This window comes from Scyliorhinus torazame, chromosome 9 (genome assembly GCF_047496885.1).
Source record: "Scyliorhinus torazame isolate Kashiwa2021f chromosome 9, sScyTor2.1, whole genome shotgun sequence".
Lineage (NCBI taxonomy): Eukaryota > Metazoa > Chordata > Chondrichthyes > Carcharhiniformes > Scyliorhinidae > Scyliorhinus > Scyliorhinus torazame.
In genome coordinates, this window is record NC_092715.1 from 199052671 (window position 1) to 199072431 (window position 19761).

Below are 19761 nucleotides of genomic sequence, written 5' to 3' on the forward strand. Positions count from 1 at the left end.
GTTGGTGGGAGGTGTCAAAAATACGACTTTATTGTTAGTTACTCATTGGTATACACTTGACGAAGAACTGAATAAAACTTAGAAACAAATATCAAACAATACATAAAGTCAAGCACATGGCAAAAAAGCACAAGCGCAAAGAAATGGTTTAAACACAAACAAACAGGTGATTCAAGAATTCAGGAACAACGGACCTCGTGCTACTTTTAAGGGAATTCTTATTTCTGGTTTACGTTCATTGGCTTTTAATTCTCAGCTGAGACCTCCCGGTTTATTCAAATGAATGTCTGTTATTTAGAGGATAACTACTCTAATCCATCCAATAACTGAGTGGAATGTGATTTGCCTTTCACATTAGTGGAAGTTTTAATTATTAGCTCATATTTTTCTGAATACCAATTAATTTTGTCCACGATAATTGGCTCCAAAGTTTCAACCACTAACAAAACTAGTCTCTAGCTGGTGGGTTGCTCCAGTGAAAGGTTATTTCCACTGGTTCACTTGGCATGCAACAGGGAATTGACCTAGTGCATGGAGACAGCAAAGAAAACAAGGTAACGGGATTGCTGCTCCCCGAGTGAAGCTGCTCCAGTGCAGCCATGATAATTTCATCTACAAATTAATGTGGAGGACCACTTAGGAAAGCACGATAACTATGTCGAACCTGTCTGCCCTGTTCACCTTCTCCCAATCACCAGCTGAGCGATGTAAAATGCTGCCAATGCTCAGCAAGTCAGGCAGCATCCATGGAGAGAGAAGCAGAGTTAACGTATCCAGGTCACCAACCTTTCATCAGAATGTGAAACATAAACTCTGTTTTATTTTCTGTAAATGCTGCATGATTTGCTATGTTTCTAGCATTTTTTTACCAAACTTCAGACATCTATGGTATTTTGTTTTTAAACTAACAGAATGATGCTAGGAATCAACAATAGGAATATTGGGCATTGTCTGTATTTTGCTGGACTGTTAACCAATGCTAAGTTCTAGTTCCCCTTCAAAAATGTAACATCATGAGCAGTTGATGCAGGGGTGCTATATTCATTTTTCTGACACTGGATTTGAGAAATCTGCTACGATTTGACAATTTGCATAATTTGTGTTGCAAGTTTGGTTTGGTGAGTTGCATTTCAGTCAATGAGAACAGGTGAATTTGATGTCATTGCAAATCACATCTTGAGCAGAGCTGGACATTTTTAGCATGCACTGAAAATGCTGAGAATTTAACCAAGCTATTAAAACATGTCAAGAACACCATCAGAACAGACCTGCAACAAGATTTAGACTATGGAGGATGCCCCAGATGACTGGAGGCAAGGGATAATCATAAAACCACCAAAGAAAGGGAACCATAGTCATTGCACAACTGGAGGGGCATAACACTGTTGCCAGACTTTGACATTCTGTGCTACACCACTGGTTGACAAACCTGGATTTCACTGATGGCATTGCCTGGCTGGCTGAAGAATTGTAGTGCTTCAAGACATGACCACCAATCGAGAGAAGCAGCAGCAAGGCTGGTCTGTGCAACTAATAACTGTTAACTACTCTCATTTCCTGTCATTCAACCAATGTGGTACCATGTTGTTACTGTCCCTTTTATTCCACAAGCTTTAACTTTACTCACAAGTCTGTTCTGAAGTATTTTATCAAATACCTATTGGAGGTCCATGTACACCACATCAACAACATTACTCTTACCAACTCTTCTTACGTCAAAATAACTCAGGCAGGCTGGTTAAAAAAGATTTTCCTGTAACAGATCTTTACTGGATTTCCTTAATTAATTGCATAAGTGACTGAAATTCTGTGCTAACATATCAGTCCTAGAAGCTTTCCTCCCACCAAGGTTAAACTGGCCTGTAATTGTTGGTCTTATCTTTCCACCCTTTTTGAACAAGTGTGTATGTATTCATAATGTAACGGCAGTGTCAGTACCAAGAAGTTGTAATATATATGCTATCAAAATCTGGTGTGAATGAAGAAGGGCATGATTCACTGGAGGAGACATTCTGCCTCCATATCTTTTCTGGGTCGACTCTAACTGCCCTCTGAAATGGCCTAGCAAACTACTCAGTTCAAGGGCAATTGGAGGTGGGCAACAAATGCTGGCCTCACTAGCAACTTCCATATTCCACAAAAGAATAAAGAAAAACAATTAGACCTTCACACCCGATTCACACTTCACCTTCTGCTTAGTATGAAGCAGTGCAATAGTTGAAGAATATTGACTTCAAAGTTGTATTGTCTGCATTCAAACTTTTATTGCCATGTGAGGTCATGTCGAATTTGGCAAATATAAAAGTTGCTAAACCAGAAAGCATTTTAATTTAAGAACTAACTGTACTTACTTTCTTTTTTAAAAAAAAATATATTTTATTGAAATTTTTTTCCCCAAACAACAATTCTTCCTCTTACAAAACAAACGCAACAGTAACAATACAGAAATTTTTAACAATACACAAGTAACAAAACCCCCTTATCTATTGACCTAAACTAAACTAAACCCCCCTCCCCCCCCCTCCCCTGGGTTGCTGCTGCTGGTCATCTGTCTTCCCTCCTTCCACATGAGTAGGATCCTACGCCGGGCTACTCGGGACGCAAAGGCCACAACGTCGGCCTCTTTCGCCTCCTGCACTCCCGGCTCTTCCACAACTCCAAATAGAGCTAACCCCCAGCCTGGTTTGACCCGGGCCTTCACCACCTGCGAAATCACTCCCGTCACTCCCTTCCAATACCCTTCCAGTGCCGGGCACGCCCAAAACATATGCGCGTGGTTTGCCGGGCTCCCGCCACACCTCCCACATTTGTCCTCCACTCCAAAGAACCTGTTCAATCTTGCTCCCGTTATGTGTGCTCTATGTAGCACCTTAAATTGAATCAGGCTAAGCCTTGCGCATGAGGAAGAGGAATTCACCCTGCTTAGGGCATCAGCCCACATACCCTCCTCTATCTCCTCCCCTAATTCTTCTTCCCACTTTCCTTTTAGTTCGCCCACCGACTCCTCCCCCTCTTCCCTCATCTCTCGATAAATCTCTGACACCTTGCCCTCTCCGACCCACACCCCTGAAAGCACCCTGTCCTGTATCCCCTGTGTCGGGAGCAACGGAAATTCCCTCACCTGTTGTCTAGTAAACGCCCTCACCTGCATATATCTCAAGAAATTTCCCCGGGGCAACTTATACTTTTCCTCCAATGCTCCCAAGCTCGCAAAAGTCCCATCTATAAATAAATCTCCCACCCTCCTAATTCCCAACTGGTACCAGCTCTGAAATCCTCCATCCATTCTTCCTGGGGCGAACCTATGGTTGTTCCTGATAGGGGACCCCACCAGGGCTCCCCCGCACCCCTCTCTGTCGCCTCCACTGTCCCCAGATATTCAGTGTTGCCGCCACCACCGGGTTCGTGGTAAACCTTTTAGGTGAGAACGGTAGCGGCGCCGTCACCAGCGCCTCTAAACTCGTCCCTTTACAGGACTTTCTCTCCAGTCTTTTCCACGCCGCTCCCTCACCCTCCATCATCCATCTACGTATCATTGCCACATTGGCGGCCCAATAGTAATCGCCCAAGTTCGGTAGTGCCAATCCTCCTCTGTCCCGACTACGCTGAAGGAACCCCCTCCTTACTCTCGGGACTTTCCCTGCCCACACGAAGCTCGTGATGCTCCTGTCTATTTTATTAAAAAAGGTCTTGGTGATTAATATAGGGAGACATTGAAATACAAATAAGAACCTCGGGAGGACCATCATCTTAATTGCTTGCACCCTGCCCGCCAGCGATAGAGGCTGCATGTCCCACCTCTTGAAGTCCTCCTCCATTTGTTCTACCAGCCGTGTCAGATTAAGTCTGTGCAAGGTTCCCCAGCTCCTAGCGATCTGAATCCCCAGGTATTGGAAGTTTCTTTCCACTTTCCTTAGAGGCAAGCCTTCTATCTCTCTACTCTGGTCCCCTGGATGTATCACAAATAATTCACTCTTCCCCATGTTTAGCCTATACCCCGAGAATTCCCCGAACCCCCTCAAAATTCGCATAACCTCTATCATCCCCCCCGCTGGGTCCGACACGTATAACAATAGGTCATCCGCGTATAACGAGACTCTGTGTTCTTCTCCCCCTCTAATCACCCCTCTCCATTTCCTGGAGTCTCAACGCCATGGCCAGAGGTTCAATTGCCAACGCGAACAACAATGGAGACAGCGGGCATCCCTGTCTTGTTCCCCTATATAGTCGGAAATACTCCGATCTATGTCGACCTGTAACTACGCTTGCCGTTGGAGCCCCATAAAGAAGTCTAACCCAGCTAATAAACCCGTTCCCAAACCCAAACCTCCTTAACACTTCCCATAAATACTCCCACTCCACCCTATCAAATGCCTTCTCTGCATCCATTGCCGCCACTATCTCTGCCTCCCCCTCCACTGGGGGCATCATTATCACCCCTAATAGTCGTCGCACGTTAACATTCAGTTGTCTCCCTTTTACGAACCCTGTCTGGTCTTCGTGCACCACCCCCGGGACACAGTCCTCTATTCTCGATGCCAGTACCTTTGCCAGCAATTTGGTGTCCACGTTCAATAGTGAAATAGGTCTATAGGACCCGCACTGCAACGGATCTTTGTCCCTCTTCAAAATTAGCGATATCGTCGCCTCCGACATCGTCGGGGGTAGAGTCCCCCCTTCCCTGGCCTCATTACACGTCCTCACCATCAACGGGGCCAACAAGTCCACATATTTTCTGTAATATTCCACCGGGAACCCGTCTGGCCCCGGGGCCTTCCCTGCTTGCATGCTTCCCAGTCCCTTAATGACCTCGTCCACCTCAATCGGTGCCCCCAGGCCTACCACCTCCTGCTCCTCCATTTTTGGGAACCTCAATTGGTCCAGGAACTGCCGCATCCCCTCCTCTCCCTCTGGGGGTTGAGACCTATACAGTTCCTCATAAAAGGTCTTGAACACCTCATTTATCTTTCCTGCCCTTCGCACCGTGTCTCCCCTTTCGTCTCTAATTCCTCCTATCTCCCTCGCTGCTGCCCTCTTTCGCAATTGATGAGCCAACAGGCGACTAGCCTTTTCCCCATATTCATACCTCCTCCCCTGTGCCTTCCTCCACAGTACCTCCGCCTTTCTGGTGGTCAGAAGGTCAAACTACGTCTGGAGTCGTCTCCTCTCCCTGTACAACAACTCCTCCGGAGTCTCTGCAAATTCCCTGTCCACCCTTAAAATCTCCCCCAGTAATCTTTCCCTTTCCTTGGCCTCTGTTTTCCTTTTGTGGGCCCCAATAGAGATCAGCTCTCCTCTGACCACCGCTTTTAGTGCTTCCCAAACCACTCCCACAGGGACCTCGCCGTCGTCATTGACCTCCAGGTATCTCTCAATACACCCCGCACTCTTGCACACACTCCCTCATCCGCCATCAGTCCCACATCTAATCGCCAGAGTGTTCTCTGCTCCCTGCCCTCTCCTAATTCCAGGTCCACCCAATGTGGGGCATGATCCAAAACCGCTATGGCTGAGTACTCCGCTTCTTCCACCCTAGAGATCAACGACCTTCCCAAAACAAAAAAACCTATCCGGGAGTACACTTTATGGACATGGGAGAAGAAGGAGAACTCCCTAGCCCTAGGTCTAAGAAATCGCCATGGATCCACTCCCCCCATTTGGTCCATAAACCCCTTAAGTACCTTGGCTGCTGCCGGCCTTCTTCCGGTCCTTGAGCTGGATCTATCTAGCCCCAGGTCCAGCACCGTATTAAAGTCCCCTCCTAAAATCAAGTTTCCTACCTCCAGGTCCGGTATACACCCCAGCATCCGTCTCATAAATCCCGCATCGTCCCAATTTGGGGCATACACATTAACCAACACGACCTCCATTCCCTCCAGCCTACCAGTCACCATTACGTATCTACCTCCGCTATCTGCTACGATGTTCTTTGCTTCAAATGCTACCCGTTTCCCCACCAAAATGGCCACCCCTCTGTTCTTTGCGTCCAATCCTGAGTAGAACACCTGTCCCACCCATCCTTTCCTTAGCCTAACTTGGTCTGCCACCTTTAGGTGCGTCTCTTGGAGCATAACCACGTCTGCCCTTAGTCCTTTCAAATGCGCGAGCACTCGGGCCCTTTTTATCGGTCCGTTCAGGCCTCTCACGTTCCACGTGATCAGCCTCACTAGAGGGCTACCTGCCCCCCTCCCGTGTCGACTAGCCATTACCTTCTCTAGGCCAGTCCCATATCCTGCCTCCGCGCTCCCGCTAGCTCCCCCAGCGTCGCACACCATCCCCGCCCACCCACTCTTTAGCCATTTCCTTTTGGATTTCCGCAGCAGCAACCCAGTTGTCGTTCCCCCCCCCCCCCCCCCCCCCCCCCCCCGCTAGATCCCTATCTAGCATGATTGCTCCCCCCATATCACTTCCGTAAGTCAGCTGACTTCAACTGACCCCGGCTACTCCTGCTCACTCCTCGACCCCCCCCCCCCCCCCCGCCCCCCCCCCCCCCCCGTGTGGGGGAACTCCCTTGCGCCTGTCTTCCCGCCTTATTCTTTCTGGCGCGGGAACATCCGTTTACCTGACCCGCCTGTTATGGCGCAGCTCCCCCCCCCCCCCCCCCCCCTTCTCCGACTATGTCCCGTCTTTCCCCCCTCACCGGCGCCCACATTTCCCCAATGTCTCCCCCCTTCCCAATTTGCTTCTCAATTAACTTCACCCATAACATTAACAAAATCAATAACAATAACATTTCCTGCAGCATCAGTCCCTCAGTTCCGATCCAATTTCTCTTCTTTGATGAAGGACCATGCTTCCTCCGCCGTCTCGAAGTAATGGTGTCTCTCCTGATACGTGACCCATAGTCTTGCCGGCTGCAGCATCCCAAACTTCACCTTCCTTTTATGCAACACCTCTTTGGCTCGGTTGAAGCTCGCCCTCCTTCTCGCCACCTCCGCACTCCAATCCTGGTATATCCGTACCACAGCGTTCTCCCATCTGCTACTCCGCACCTTTTTAGCCCATCTCAGGACCTCTTCTCTGTCCTTAAGGCGTAAAATCGCACGATTATCGCCCTCGGTGGTTCTCCCGCTTTTGGTCTTCTCGACGGAATCCGATTTGCCCACTCCACCTCCATGGGGCCCTTAGGGGCCTCAGCACCCATCAGTGAGCTCAGCATCGTACTTGCGTACGCTCCACAGTCCAATCCTTCCACACCCTCAGGGAGACCAAGTATCCGAAGGTTCTTCCTTCGCGCTCCGTTTTCTAGGGCCTCGATCCTTTCAGTGCACTTTTTATGAAGTGCCTCGTGCGTCTGAGTCTTAACCGCCAGGCCCAGGATCTCGTCCTCAATATCTGTCACCTTCTGCTCCACCACGTGGAGCTCAGTCTCCTGGGTCTTTAATGTCTCCTTGAGCCCCTCAATTGCCTGTAGCATCGGGGTCAGCACCTCCCTCTTCAGCAGCTCCACGCACCGTCTCACGATTTCATCCTGCTCAGGCCCCTATGTCGCCTGCACTTTCTCCGCCGCCATCTTGTACTTCTCCCCCTCTGACCTTTTGGTCGACGATTCCTCGGGCTGCAGCCGCCGCCGCCAGTTTTTTCTGCCTTCGTTTGGGGGGGACTCCCTTCTCCCACACTCCACACCGGGCCAGGTCGACAAAAGATTCCCCTTTGGGGCTCTTAAAAGAGCCCGAAGGTCCGTCGGAGCTGGAGCCGCCGAAACGTGCGGCTAGCTCGGCATCACCGCAACCGGAAGTCTCTGTACTTACTTTCTGTACTTTGTTATAGGAGGGTGATAATTTGCGATACGAGTTATTTAAATATTTAAAGAAGATATAAACAGTTAAAATAACATCAAGTATAAATACACTTTTGTAGTTGGTGGAAGAGCCAGTCATTATGTTAGTGACAAGGTGATGGACTGGGCAACTGTGGTGAAGTTGTGATCAGCGAAAATCATTCATTGAGTGAGGTTTATGTGGGCCGTGAATGATGTGATTTTGTTTCATCATCAGTTTTATCGTTGTCTCCAATGTACCAGTTCAGCTTTTGGCCGACTGAAGAAAAGAGTATTTGAGAACCAGAATCTCAAATCCAAGACTAAGATCATGATTTACTAGGCAGCAGTGCTTTGGATAATTGGACAACCTACAGAAGACACCTCAAAGCGCTGAACAGGTGCCACCAACAGCACCGTTGCAAGATCCTCCAAATCTGGTGGCAAGAAAGGCTGGCCAATACCAGTGTCCTTTCCCAAGTCAATATGCTCAACATCAAGGCGCTAATTACTCAAAACTAGCTTTGTTTGCCTGGCTCAAAACTCTGAAGCAACATCACTACTCTGAACTGGGATGTGGGAGAAACACTTGAGATGTCCCCAAAACATCCCTGAAAAGGTCAAACATCCCTGCTGACCCCATTGAATCCATGGCTTGTGACCAACTAAAAGCGAGAAGGCTCATTCAGGAAGGCACCAAGCACATAAAGGACTTTTTTGGAAGCAGAGGCAAAGTTAAGATGCTGGAAAGAGTGCACCTCTCACAATTCATTCATCCAGACCTCCAGGCACCACCTGCACTGCATGTGGCATTCTGCAGACTGTGTATTGGATTTACCATCCACCTCAGAATTGGAGTGGAAGCAAGTCCTCCTCTATCCCAAGGGACAGTCTAAGGAGAAGAAGCATCAGTTGGATAGAAGAGACTGAAATATAACCTGAGACAAATGTTTGAAATGTAGCTATTTTGTGAGATATAGTGATTTCTTTTAAGTGGTACTGCAATCATTGCTGGGCCATACCTGGGATTTTAAAAAAGCGGTATGTTTATGTTTGGATTGGTGCGACTGAATCTCTTGTCCTGCACTGATCCCCAATGTACAGTCTTAATTCTGGTTATTTTAAGGATATAATAATATTTGGCAGTAACTGTGATCACTGGAGCTCGGAACAGGAAAAACTATTCAATCCCATGGGGCAGCACTGCTATTCAATTAGGGTTATGGCTGATCTGAGCCTGAGGGTTGTGAATTGGATTTACAGTCCCTGCAGCTGGTAGTGCTTAATGACCAGTATTCTGTTTAAATACTTAAGCTTACTTGTAGACTATTTAATTGAAAATGGCTGACAAACCAATCTGTTCTTTACGATCAACAAATATTGTGGAAGGAAACCGAAGCACCCAGAGTAAACCCACGCAGACATGGGGAGAAACTGCAAACTCCACACAGACAGTCGCCCAAGACCAGAATTGAACCCGGGACCCTGGAGTTGCGAGTTTCTTGCCACCAGATTTGGAGATAGCAACAATCAGTCGACCATGCACTACAATTCAATAACCGTGAACTTCACGTAATGCTTTTATATCCAGAGTTTAATGGTGGTTCTGCCGGACAGTTTAAGTGATTTACAGCTTGTCAGGTGCAAAAGCTGATATCTATTCAGTGCATTAATACAGTAAAACTAGAGCACTGAATTTTGTGGGAGGGGGATTTTTTAAGATGACATTTCAAACTGGTGCAAGTTGCTTTCTTCTCCTCTCGCCAATCTCTAGTTTAGCTGTGCTCTATTCCAAACATTCTATGTAAGAGGAATGTGCTGTTTAAGGGAAGAAACACCGTCAAATGATCCTGTTGGTGCTTCCTTGGCAGGTTATCTGAAGTTGCAAAACATTTAGGCTGTGAATTACTATCAATAAAGCCAACTTTTAAAAAAGACCAATTATGATGTGGGACCATCATAAGGGATGTAGGACAAGGTTCAATTTGTGAAGAGTAAGCTCAGAAGAAATTGTTATGTGATGTAATTTGTAGCTTGTAGACAGCTAATGGTAATGGAAGGCCAGGCAAGACATAAGGGTGTGCCAAGAAAAAGGCATTTACTGCTACACCGATTCTAGCACCTTGCCATCACCCAGATCAGCTAACTTGGAACAAACCAAGGATTGCGGACTCAATATCTCAGAAGGTGCATTGATGTGCTGAACTACTTTAGAAACCCATGGCTAAACTCCCAACTGTGTTCCTAATATCTTATAGCGATTTCATAATAGCATTTTCCTTTATGTAATTGAAATGAATGAAAAATAAGTTAATGTTGCTATTGAAACATACATATGACAAACCTTTCTTGGAACCCAGAAGACTAGTACTTGACCGGAGTGAAATTAAAGTGTACATGTCTCCAGGGTGCTGTTCTTTTCACAAATTCATTATTTTTGTATGTGAATGCCAAGTGGTTACAGGATTCAAAAGTAATTTTAACTACCCTAACATAAGTATTGGAGCCTAATCTTAAATTATCAATCCTAGGATGCTGTATTCTGTGATGGTAGAAACTCTGATTTTGAGATTTTCAGCTATGTAACGGTTGTCAGTACTTCCTGATTTTATTTGTGGGTTTGAGCATCTAAAAGATTGCTTTTTGTTTTAATTTGAGGCATTAGTTGTCATGAGGTGTCACTGCTCCATTAAATCTTTAGTTTACTGCATTTTCTTTGCAGTTGGTAGATTTGCCTTTGTAAAATATTTTACTTCTTAGTGCTTATTCATAGTAGTACAGCCTCAAATTTGTTTCTTTGCCAACTAAAGGTGAGGTTTTAGCAAAACAGTATGAGAGGGTCATGATGGGGCGGCATGGTGCCTCGCAACTCCAGGGTCCCGGGTTCAATACTGGCCTCTGGCGACTGTGTGGAGTTTGCACTTTCTCCCCATGTCTGCGTGGGTTTACTCTGGGTGCTTCGGTTTCCTTCCACAGTCCAAAGATGTGCAGGCTGGGTGGAATGGCTATGCTAAATTGTCCTTTAGTGTCCAAAAAGGTTAGATGGAGTTACTGGGTTACGAGGATAGGGTGGGGGCGTAGGCTTAAGTGGGGTGCTCTTTCCAAGGGCCTGTGCAGATTCGATGGGCTGACTGGCCTCCTTTTGAACTGCAAATTTTATGATCTTCATACAATGTTAATGTGACTGGAGATGTACAAAAAAATGTGCCTCATCTAAAATTTGCAATCTATTTGTTGCTGATTTTCACAAAAATATTTCAGCCAAATAACAAAGATCCATACTCGAAACGTTAGCTCCGTTCTCTCTCCACAGATGCCAACAGACCTGTTGAGATAGTTGAGCATTTTCTGTTTTTGTTATTGAATTAATGACAGATTTGTTTTATTTTTCATTAGGGCAACCTCACAAACGGAGAAGGACATCTGAGCCAATTGAAATTGAAGATCGATTGGAATCTTTGATATGTCGTGTAGGAGAAAAGGTAGAGCCTCTTATTTCATTCTTAATTTAATAACCCACTGATGAACATTTAGAAACAATGTGAGTCAACTAATTTTTACCGTGATGTGGGAATTGAGGCCTCTGTCAGGAATGGGAACAAAAGTTACATTTCCAACAGAGGTATTTTCACTACATCTCAGTGTTTTCAAATATGTACTGAGTTTTCCACCTTCCAGTTCAATCACAAACTTTTAAATATTGTCCTTCCCATTAGTAGTCTGTTGTTATCGCCTTGCATTTCTCCAAAGCCTTTGATGTTGTTTGGCACCTTGCTCATGCCATCAGCCCTGGCATCTTACATGTCCTGTCATATGCACTAAATACAGATTCTTTCTTTTCTGCAAGTAAATTAGGATTGACCTCCAACAGTACTTTTGAAATGGAGTTCCTTTCATCCTTTATATGTGAATAACTTTTATGTTCTGATTTACAGAGCACATCCTCATTGGAGAGCAACCTGGAAGGTCTAGCAGGAGTTTTAGAAGCTGACCTGCCGAACTATAAAAGTAAAATCCTGAGAATACTTTGTGCAGTGTAAGTTGAATTAAACGTTATCCATTAGATAAATTTGATTAAGAACATTACACATTATAAGGAATTATCATAGTCTGACCCTTAGTTTGTTGGGCAAGTTAGAAATTAATGCTAGGGACTTCCGGTGGCGGCTATGAGGGAGTAGGTCGCACATTTGGTGGCTCCCGTTTCGGTCGGACTTTTGGATCTGTTCCCCTGACTTTTTTGCGCTTTTGAGTGCGGAACTGGAAAGCAATAGTACTCAGCCACTGAACCCATACAGCGTTGTATGGACTTAAGAAGCCGGAGGGACCGTATACAGCAGAAGAATTGGTCAAGCAAGGGCACCGTGGAGGCTGTGAGAGAGACCAATATGGCCGATGTCCAGAGCAAGGCGCCGACAGCCAAGCCTATAATGGAGCAGCTGCTACACGCCGTGCAGGAGGGCTTTTTAGCTCTGAAGCACGATAACTTGGAGCCGCTCCAGAAGTCGATGGACCGATTGGAAAAACGGCTGGACCAGGCTGAGAAGGTCCAGAAGCTAGAGAAGACGGTGGAGGAGCAGGCTGACTTTCAAACGGTGGCGGACGTGGAGATCCGGAGGTTGAGGGGTCAGCAAAAAATGCTCCTGCAAAGGCTGGAGGACCTGGACAACAGATCTCGCCAGCAGAATGTAAAAATCGTTGGCCTCCTGGAGGGAGCTGAGGGGCTGGATGCTGCTGTGTATGTGGAGGGTATGTTCAGAAGCTGCTGGGGAACGAGGTGTTCCCTCGCCCGCCGGTGGTGGACAGGACACACCGAGTGCAGGTGAGGCAGCCGCGGCGAGGGGGTCCCGCACGAGCGATGGTGGTCCGGTTCCACAGGTACCTGGACAAGGAGCGGATTCTGCAATGGGCCAAGAGCACACGAAGCTGTACTTGGGACAATAGCACCCTGCGTGTTCACCAAGACCTGGGTACTGAGGTGGCCAGGAGGAGGGGAGGCTACAGGCAGGTGAAGGAGATTTTGTATAAGAACAAGGTGAAATTCAGCCTGCTTTTTCCGGCGTGACTGTGGGTTACGAGGTACCTGAGGAGGCGATGGACTTTGTTAAGAAGCAAGGGCTGGCCCTGAGCTGAGGACTCTTGGACTCATGGTAGAACTTTTAAGTCTATTTTGTTTCTCTCGCTGTGAGAGATGCCTGCATGCTTGGGTCCGTTCTTTACGTTTTTTCGACCTTTTTAGGTGGACGTATTTTGGTTGCGATGTGTTTTTCTTGTTCTTTTCGTGGTTTCCTTGAATGTTTCCTTTTTGGGTTACTTGTTTGGTTGGAGTTTTGGTAGGGAGAAAATATAAAAAAGTAACTAGTTAAAAAGGTGCGGTTATGATGGGGTTTCGCGGGAATTTTTTGCAATCTTTTTCTGTGTTTGGAGGGGAAGGGCTGAGTGTGCCTGGTACTTCTTATCTCTATTTGTTTGATTTAAATTGCACTATTGTTGGGGGTGTTTTTGACTTGTATAGAGTATTTGTTTAAGCAGGACTGGTTTGGGGAAGTGGTATGGATGGGCCGGGGGGGAGGGGAGCCAGGGAACAATGGGTGAGAGACGCGCTGGCGCCAAAGCTTTTTTTTAATCATCATAGAATTTACAGTGTAGAAGGAGGCCATTCAGCCCATCGAGTCTGCACCAGCTCTTGGAAAGAGCACCCCACCCAAGGTCAACACCTCCACCCTATCCCCATAACCCAGTAATCCCACCTGACACTAAGGGCAATTTTGGACACTAAGGGCAATTTGTCATGGCCAATCCACTTAACCTGCACATCTTTGAACAGTGGGAGGAATCCTGAGCACCCGGAGGAAACCCACGCACACACTGGGAGGATGTGCAGACTCCGCACAGACAGTGACCCAAGCCGGAATCGAACCCGGGACCCTGGAGCTGTAAAGCAATTGTGCTATCCACAATGCTACCGTGCTGCCCCTAAATTTTAGAGTACAAAATTCTTTTTTTTTTCCATTTAAGGGGCAATTTAGTTTGTTCAATCCACCTACCTTGCACATCTTTGGGTTGTGGGGGTGAAACCCATGCAAACACGGGGAGAATGCGCACACTCCACACGGACAGTGACCCAGAGCCGGGATCGAACCTGGGACCTCGGCGCCGTGAGACTGCAGTGCTACCACTGCACCACCGTGCTGCCCTGGGAGCCACCAGCTAGCTGGGTGGGCCTGTCAACGGAAGCCAGGTTGCGGGGGTGTGTGTTCATATGGTTAGATTAAAGCAGGTGTTAGGATGGTGTTGTGGGGGTGGGGGGGGGTTGATCTGCTGACGAGGATGGAAATTGGATATGGCAACAGTGGGGAGGTCATGGGTTGTGCCGGCCAGGAGGCGGGCCAGAGGATGCACGACACATGGCTGGGGGGCTGCCAAGGAAAGGGGATGGCTGACAGCAAAGGGGGGGGCAAAGTGCCCCCCAACCAGGCTGATCACCTGGAATGTGAGAGGGCTAACGGGCCAGTGAAGAGGGCGCGTGTGTTTGTGCATTTGCGGGTTCTGAAGGCGGACGTAGTCATATTGCAGGAGACGCACCTGAAAGTGGCAGACCAGGTTAGGCTAAGGAAGAGCTGGGTTAGTCAGGTCTTTCATTCGGGGCTCGACCCTAAGACTAGGGGGGGTTGCGATCCTGATTAATAAAAGGGTTCAATTTGAGGCAGAGGGTCAGTCTTGGTTAGTGTGTATGCCCCTAATTGGGACGATGTGGATTTTATCATGAGGTTGCTAGGGAAGATCCCCGACTTGGACTAGTGCGAACTGGTGGGGACTTTTACACAGTCCTGGACCCGTGCCTGGATCGATCGTGTTCTAAAACAGGCAGGTTGCCTGCGATGGCTAAGGAACTGAGAGGGTTCATGGAGCAAATGGGGGGAGCTGATCCGTGGAGATTTAACCGGCCGTCGGCGAGGGAGTTTTTGTACAACTCCCACGTATTGATTTCTTTGTCATAAGTAGGGACTTGCTGGCCGGGATGGTGGAGGCAGAATATTCGGCAATTGCCATATCAGACCATGCTCCGCACTGGGTAGATCTACAGATTTGTAAGGATAGCTTTCAGAGACCACAATGGAGGCTGGAAGTTGGATTGCTAGCGGACGAGGCGGTGTGTGAGAGACTCAGGAGATTCATGCAGAATTACCTGCAGGTAAATGGTACCGGAGAAGTCTCAGCAGCGGTGTTCTGGGAAGCGCTGAAGGCAGTGGTGAGAGGGGAGCTGACCTCAATCTGGGCTCATAGGGACAGGACAGATAGGGCAGAAACGGACCGACTGGTTAAGGAAATTTTACGGACGGACAGGAGCTATGCGGAGTCCCCGAGGCCAGAATTACACAGGAAACGACAGAGGCTGCAGGCCGAGTTCAGGGTGCTGACCACAGGCAAGGCCGTAGAGCAGCTTAGAAAGGCAAAAGGCGCGATATATGAGCATAAAGGTGCAATATATGAGCATGGAGGAAGGCCAGCAGAATGCTCGCGCAACAACTAAGGAAGAGAGAAGCGGCTAGGGAGATAGGAAGGATAGCGGATGCGGAGGGAAATCTGGTGGGGGACCCGGCAGGGCTGAACAAGGTGTTTAGGGACTTTTATAGTAAGCTGTACACTTCGGAACCCCCCAGGGGACCGGAGGGGATGAGGCGATTCCTGGACGGGCTGACCTTCCCAAGAGTGGGTAGGGGGGTGCTAGACCGACTGGGGGCCCTGGTCAGGATCAAAGAGGTATTGGGGGGCCTGAAGGCCATGCAGTTGGGTAAAGCCCCGCGGCCGGATGGGTATCCGGTGGACTTTTATAAAAAGTTTGCCGAGGTAGTGGGGCCGGTGCTGGTCAGGGTTTTTAACGAGGCAAGAGACTGAGGGGTTCTACCCCCGACTATGTCGCAGGCCACTATTTCGCTTATTCTGAAACGGGGTAAAGACCCGGAGGCTTGTGGGTCTTACAGGCCGATCTCTTTGACCAACGTAGACGCTAAATTGCTGTCCAAGATCTTGGTGACTAGAATTGAGGACTGCGTACCGGATGTAATTGCGGAGGACCAAACCGAGTTCGTAAAGGGTAGGCAACTGGTGGCCAATCTAAGGAGGCTGCTTAATGTGATTATGATGCCCCCTGAGAGCAGGGAGGCAGAGATAGTGGTAGCTATGAATGCGGAAAAGGCTTTTGGCCAGGTCGAGTGGGACTATCTGTGGGAGGTGCTGGGACGGTTTGGGTTCGGGGAGGGGTTCATTGACTGGGTTAGGCTGTTACATCAGGCCTCAGAGGCTAGTGTATGGATGAACAGGACGACATCAGATTATTTCAAACTGCACCGCAGGACAAGACAGGGTTGCCCTCTCTCCCCACTGCTGTTTGCGCTGGCCATAGAACCCCTGGCAATTGCTCTGAGAGTTTCAAGGGACTGGAAAGGGCTGGTCCGGGGGGTAGTGGAACATAAAATCTCGTTATACGCGGATGACCTGCTGTTGTATGTATCGGACCCAATGCCGGGGATGGACGGTATCATGGAAACCCTGAGGGAATTTGGCAGGTTTTCAGGATATAAACTGAATGTGGCTAAGAGCGAGCTGTTCGTAATTCAGGTGAGGGGGCAGGAGATTAGGCTGAGGGGATTGCCGTTCAGGCTGGTAGGAGAAAGCTTCAGATACTTGGGGATACAGGTGGCACGGGACTGGGGCAAGTTGCATAAGCTCAACCTGTCCCGATTGGTGGAACGAGTGAGGGAGGAGGTTCGGAGTTGGGATGCGCTCCCGCTGCCACTAGCGGGGAGGGTGTAGACTGTTAAGATGACAATTCTCCCTAGATTCTTGTTCATATTTCAGTGTCTCCCCGTTTTCATTCCGAGGTCCTTCTTTAAGAGGCTGAATAAAATTATCCTGGGATTTGTCTAGGTGGGGAAGTCCCCACCGGTGAGGAAGGTGATGCTCGAAAGGAACAGAGGGGGCTGGCGTTGCCGAACTTCAACAACTACTACTGGGTGGCCAACATAGCAATGATACGGAAATGGATGGTGGGTACGGGGTCGGTTTGGGAGCAGATGGAGGCTGCTTCGGGCGGGGGCACCAGTTTGCGGCGCCTCTGCCGCTCCCGCCAGCCCTATAATGGTAGTGGCTCTTCGGATCTGGGGCCAGTGGAGGAGGCATATAGGGGAAGTGAGAGCATCGGTATGGACCCCAATCTGCGGCAATCACCGATTTGCCCCGGGGAACATGGACGGTGGGTATCGACTGTGGCAGAGGGCGGGGATTGCGAGGGTGGGTGATCTGTTCTTGGAAGGAAGCTTTCCGAGCATGAGGGCGTTGGCGGAGAAGTTTGGGCTGGCGGGAGGGAATGACTTTAGATACTTGCAGGTGCGGGATTTCGTGCGCAGGCTGGAGCCGTCCTCCCCACGCCTCCCGCGAAAGTGGAGGCAGGACAGGGTAGTATCGAGGGGCGAGGTAGGTGAGGGTAGAGTCTCAGATATTTACAAAGAACTAATGGGAGCAGAGGATACACAGACTGAGGACCTGAAGCTTAAGTGGGAAGAGGAGCTCGGCAGGGGGGGGGGTGGGGGGACCGCAACATGTGCCAGGCTCAGTCTGATCCAGTTTAAGGTCGTGCACCGGGCCCACATGACGGTGGCCCGGATGAGCAAATTCTTCTGGCTGGAGGACAAATGTGCCAGATGCGTTGCTGGTCCGGCTAATCACGTGCACATGTTCTGGTCGTGCCCTAAACTCCTGGGATACTGGCAGGGATTCGCGGACATCATGTCCCGGGCTTTGAAAACTGGGGTGGTAATGAGTCCTGAGGTGGCAATCTTTGGGGTGTCGGAGGACCCGGGAGTCCAGGAGGAGAAGCAGGCCGACGTCTTGACTATCGGGGTTCGCCTGGAGGTGGCAGTGAATTGATTTCTTCGCGGAGAATTAACCGTCAGCTGGGGGGGGGGGTGCTAGGGTAGAGTAGAGTAGGGGGTGGTTTAGGCAGGTCCTTGCAAGAATGGAGTTGTGGTTTGTACTATGCGTTATTTGCTTTTTTTTGTACAGTACTGTACAATTGTTTTATATGCTGAAAATACCTCTAAATTGTTTATTTTTAAAAAAAGAAATTAATGCTAGAGTGGATTGGAAGAATTAGTGAAAATTGGCACCGTGAATCACAACTGACATTTGGTTATGATGGGAGTGATGCTTCCAATATAAAAAAGCAGCATTTGGGGAAATAGTTATGTATTGCACAGCATGCTAACTGTCCATATATTGAATAAATTGCTTTGCATACTGTTTGAGAAATAAATCCACAATAGGAAAATTAGAATGGTCTAATAGATTGAAATATTTTAAATGTGGAAGCAAGTGTTTTTTATCCCACCTGTTGGCTTATATTATCAGTAAAATGCATACTTACTTTGCCCTCTAGAGCACGACAACTTCCTGAAAAATTAACTGTCTACACAACATTGGTGGGGCTGTTAAATGCAAGGAACTACAACTTTGGTGGAGAATTTGTCGAATCTATGGTTAGACAACTCAAGGAAACTTTAAAAGCTAATATGTACTATGAGGCATCTTTTACTGTAAGTGCTACCATTATTTTATTTTTGACAGTTTGTGAAATCTCTTCCACATTTGTTCTGCTTACTGGGTCACAATCAATCGACCAGCTTCAAAAATTCTCAATAGTACTGCCATGTTTGCCACTGTACAACTTTGGCTTGATTAAAACTAATGTTCAGTACTGTGAATGTTTTTCAGTAGAGGCCTTGCACCTCTGTTTAATAAATCAATTATTGGGGGCTGATGATGTTGAGTGTGATCATTTCTATATTTTTGTTCACATTATGAAAATGATAACCAACTGGAACATTCTATATATTAGCCACACTGCACTTTAACAAGCCTGGCTGAAAAATGTAATATTCCTTGCTAATGTATCCAATATTCGTTTCAAAAGTCTATTACATCATAATTGGCATGTGGTGACCTTTCCTGAAAATATCTCCTTTTGTCCTGTTAAGTCCTAACATCACCTGGTTTGGCATGAACATAGTTGAATGACTTTTGCAAAGTGATATCTACACCATTCTATAGCAAGCATAATATTTGTAGACTCATTGCCTGAGTACTGTAATAATGTTATATCATCAGCTCTTAATTAGATTGTAGTGTTAATTGAATGACATTTAATCAGAACCTTCTGTTTCATGAGCACAGCTCTTTCCGGTTCAAATCGTTGAGAGAATTTTTGTTCTCGAAGGATAGTTTTTCAATACATAAATATTTTGTCTCCCCGCCCATTCTTGTAATTTGTTTTACATTCTTTCTTCTGTAAATTACAGAATACCGGAAACTTCAATTCCAGCTTTTAGAAAAAAGGATGCCACTTTTATATTTACATTTTCTAGAAATAAAATTACCACGGCTTATAATGCTGTATTTCATCAAAATATTTAAACTCTTCATGCCAAGTTGGTGGTTGGTGCTCTGCACTTCTAGTTTTCAAGACCATACTCAAAGGATTTCCTTAGTTTTTTTCCAGTGGGCTGCTAATTACTCCAACCACATTTGACCACCACCACTCTTGACTCCAGCAATACTTCTGCAATGTCAGACTGCTCATTAAGTTGGGGATAAGCAGGGCGGCATGTGGCGCAGTGGTTAGCACTGGGACTGTGCCGCTGAGGACCCGGGTTCGAATCCCAACCCTGGGTCGCTGTCCGTATGGAGTTTGCACATTCTCCCCATGTCTGCGTGGGTTTCACCCCCACAACCCAAAGATGTGCTGGTTAGTTGGATTGGCCATGCTAAATTGCCCTTTAATTGGAAAAATAAAAATAATTGGCTACTCTAAATTTTTTTTAAAAGTTGGGGATAAGCTGAGCCTCCTCCAGTTGAATATTTGATCTGGCTCTTATCAAATATTCCGTAGCCTTTCTCTGAGCCCTTCCATTTGCTGACTGCTTGCTTAAACTGAATCAGCAGCG

General features: G+C 47.4%; 1 protein-coding gene across 1 annotated transcript in view; it reads left to right on the forward strand.

Moving 5' to 3' along the window:
* LOC140429671 (nuclear cap-binding protein subunit 1) overlaps positions 1–19761 on the forward strand; it is a 134962-nt gene that overhangs the window by 14995 nt on the left and 100206 nt on the right. The window contains exons 2-4 of the mRNA XM_072516959.1: positions 11156–11241; positions 11695–11795; positions 18198–18354. Of these exons, the coding sequence (XP_072373060.1) occupies positions 11156–11241; positions 11695–11795; positions 18198–18354 (344 nt within the window). The remainder of the gene's footprint in view (positions 1–11155; positions 11242–11694; positions 11796–18197; positions 18355–19761) is intronic.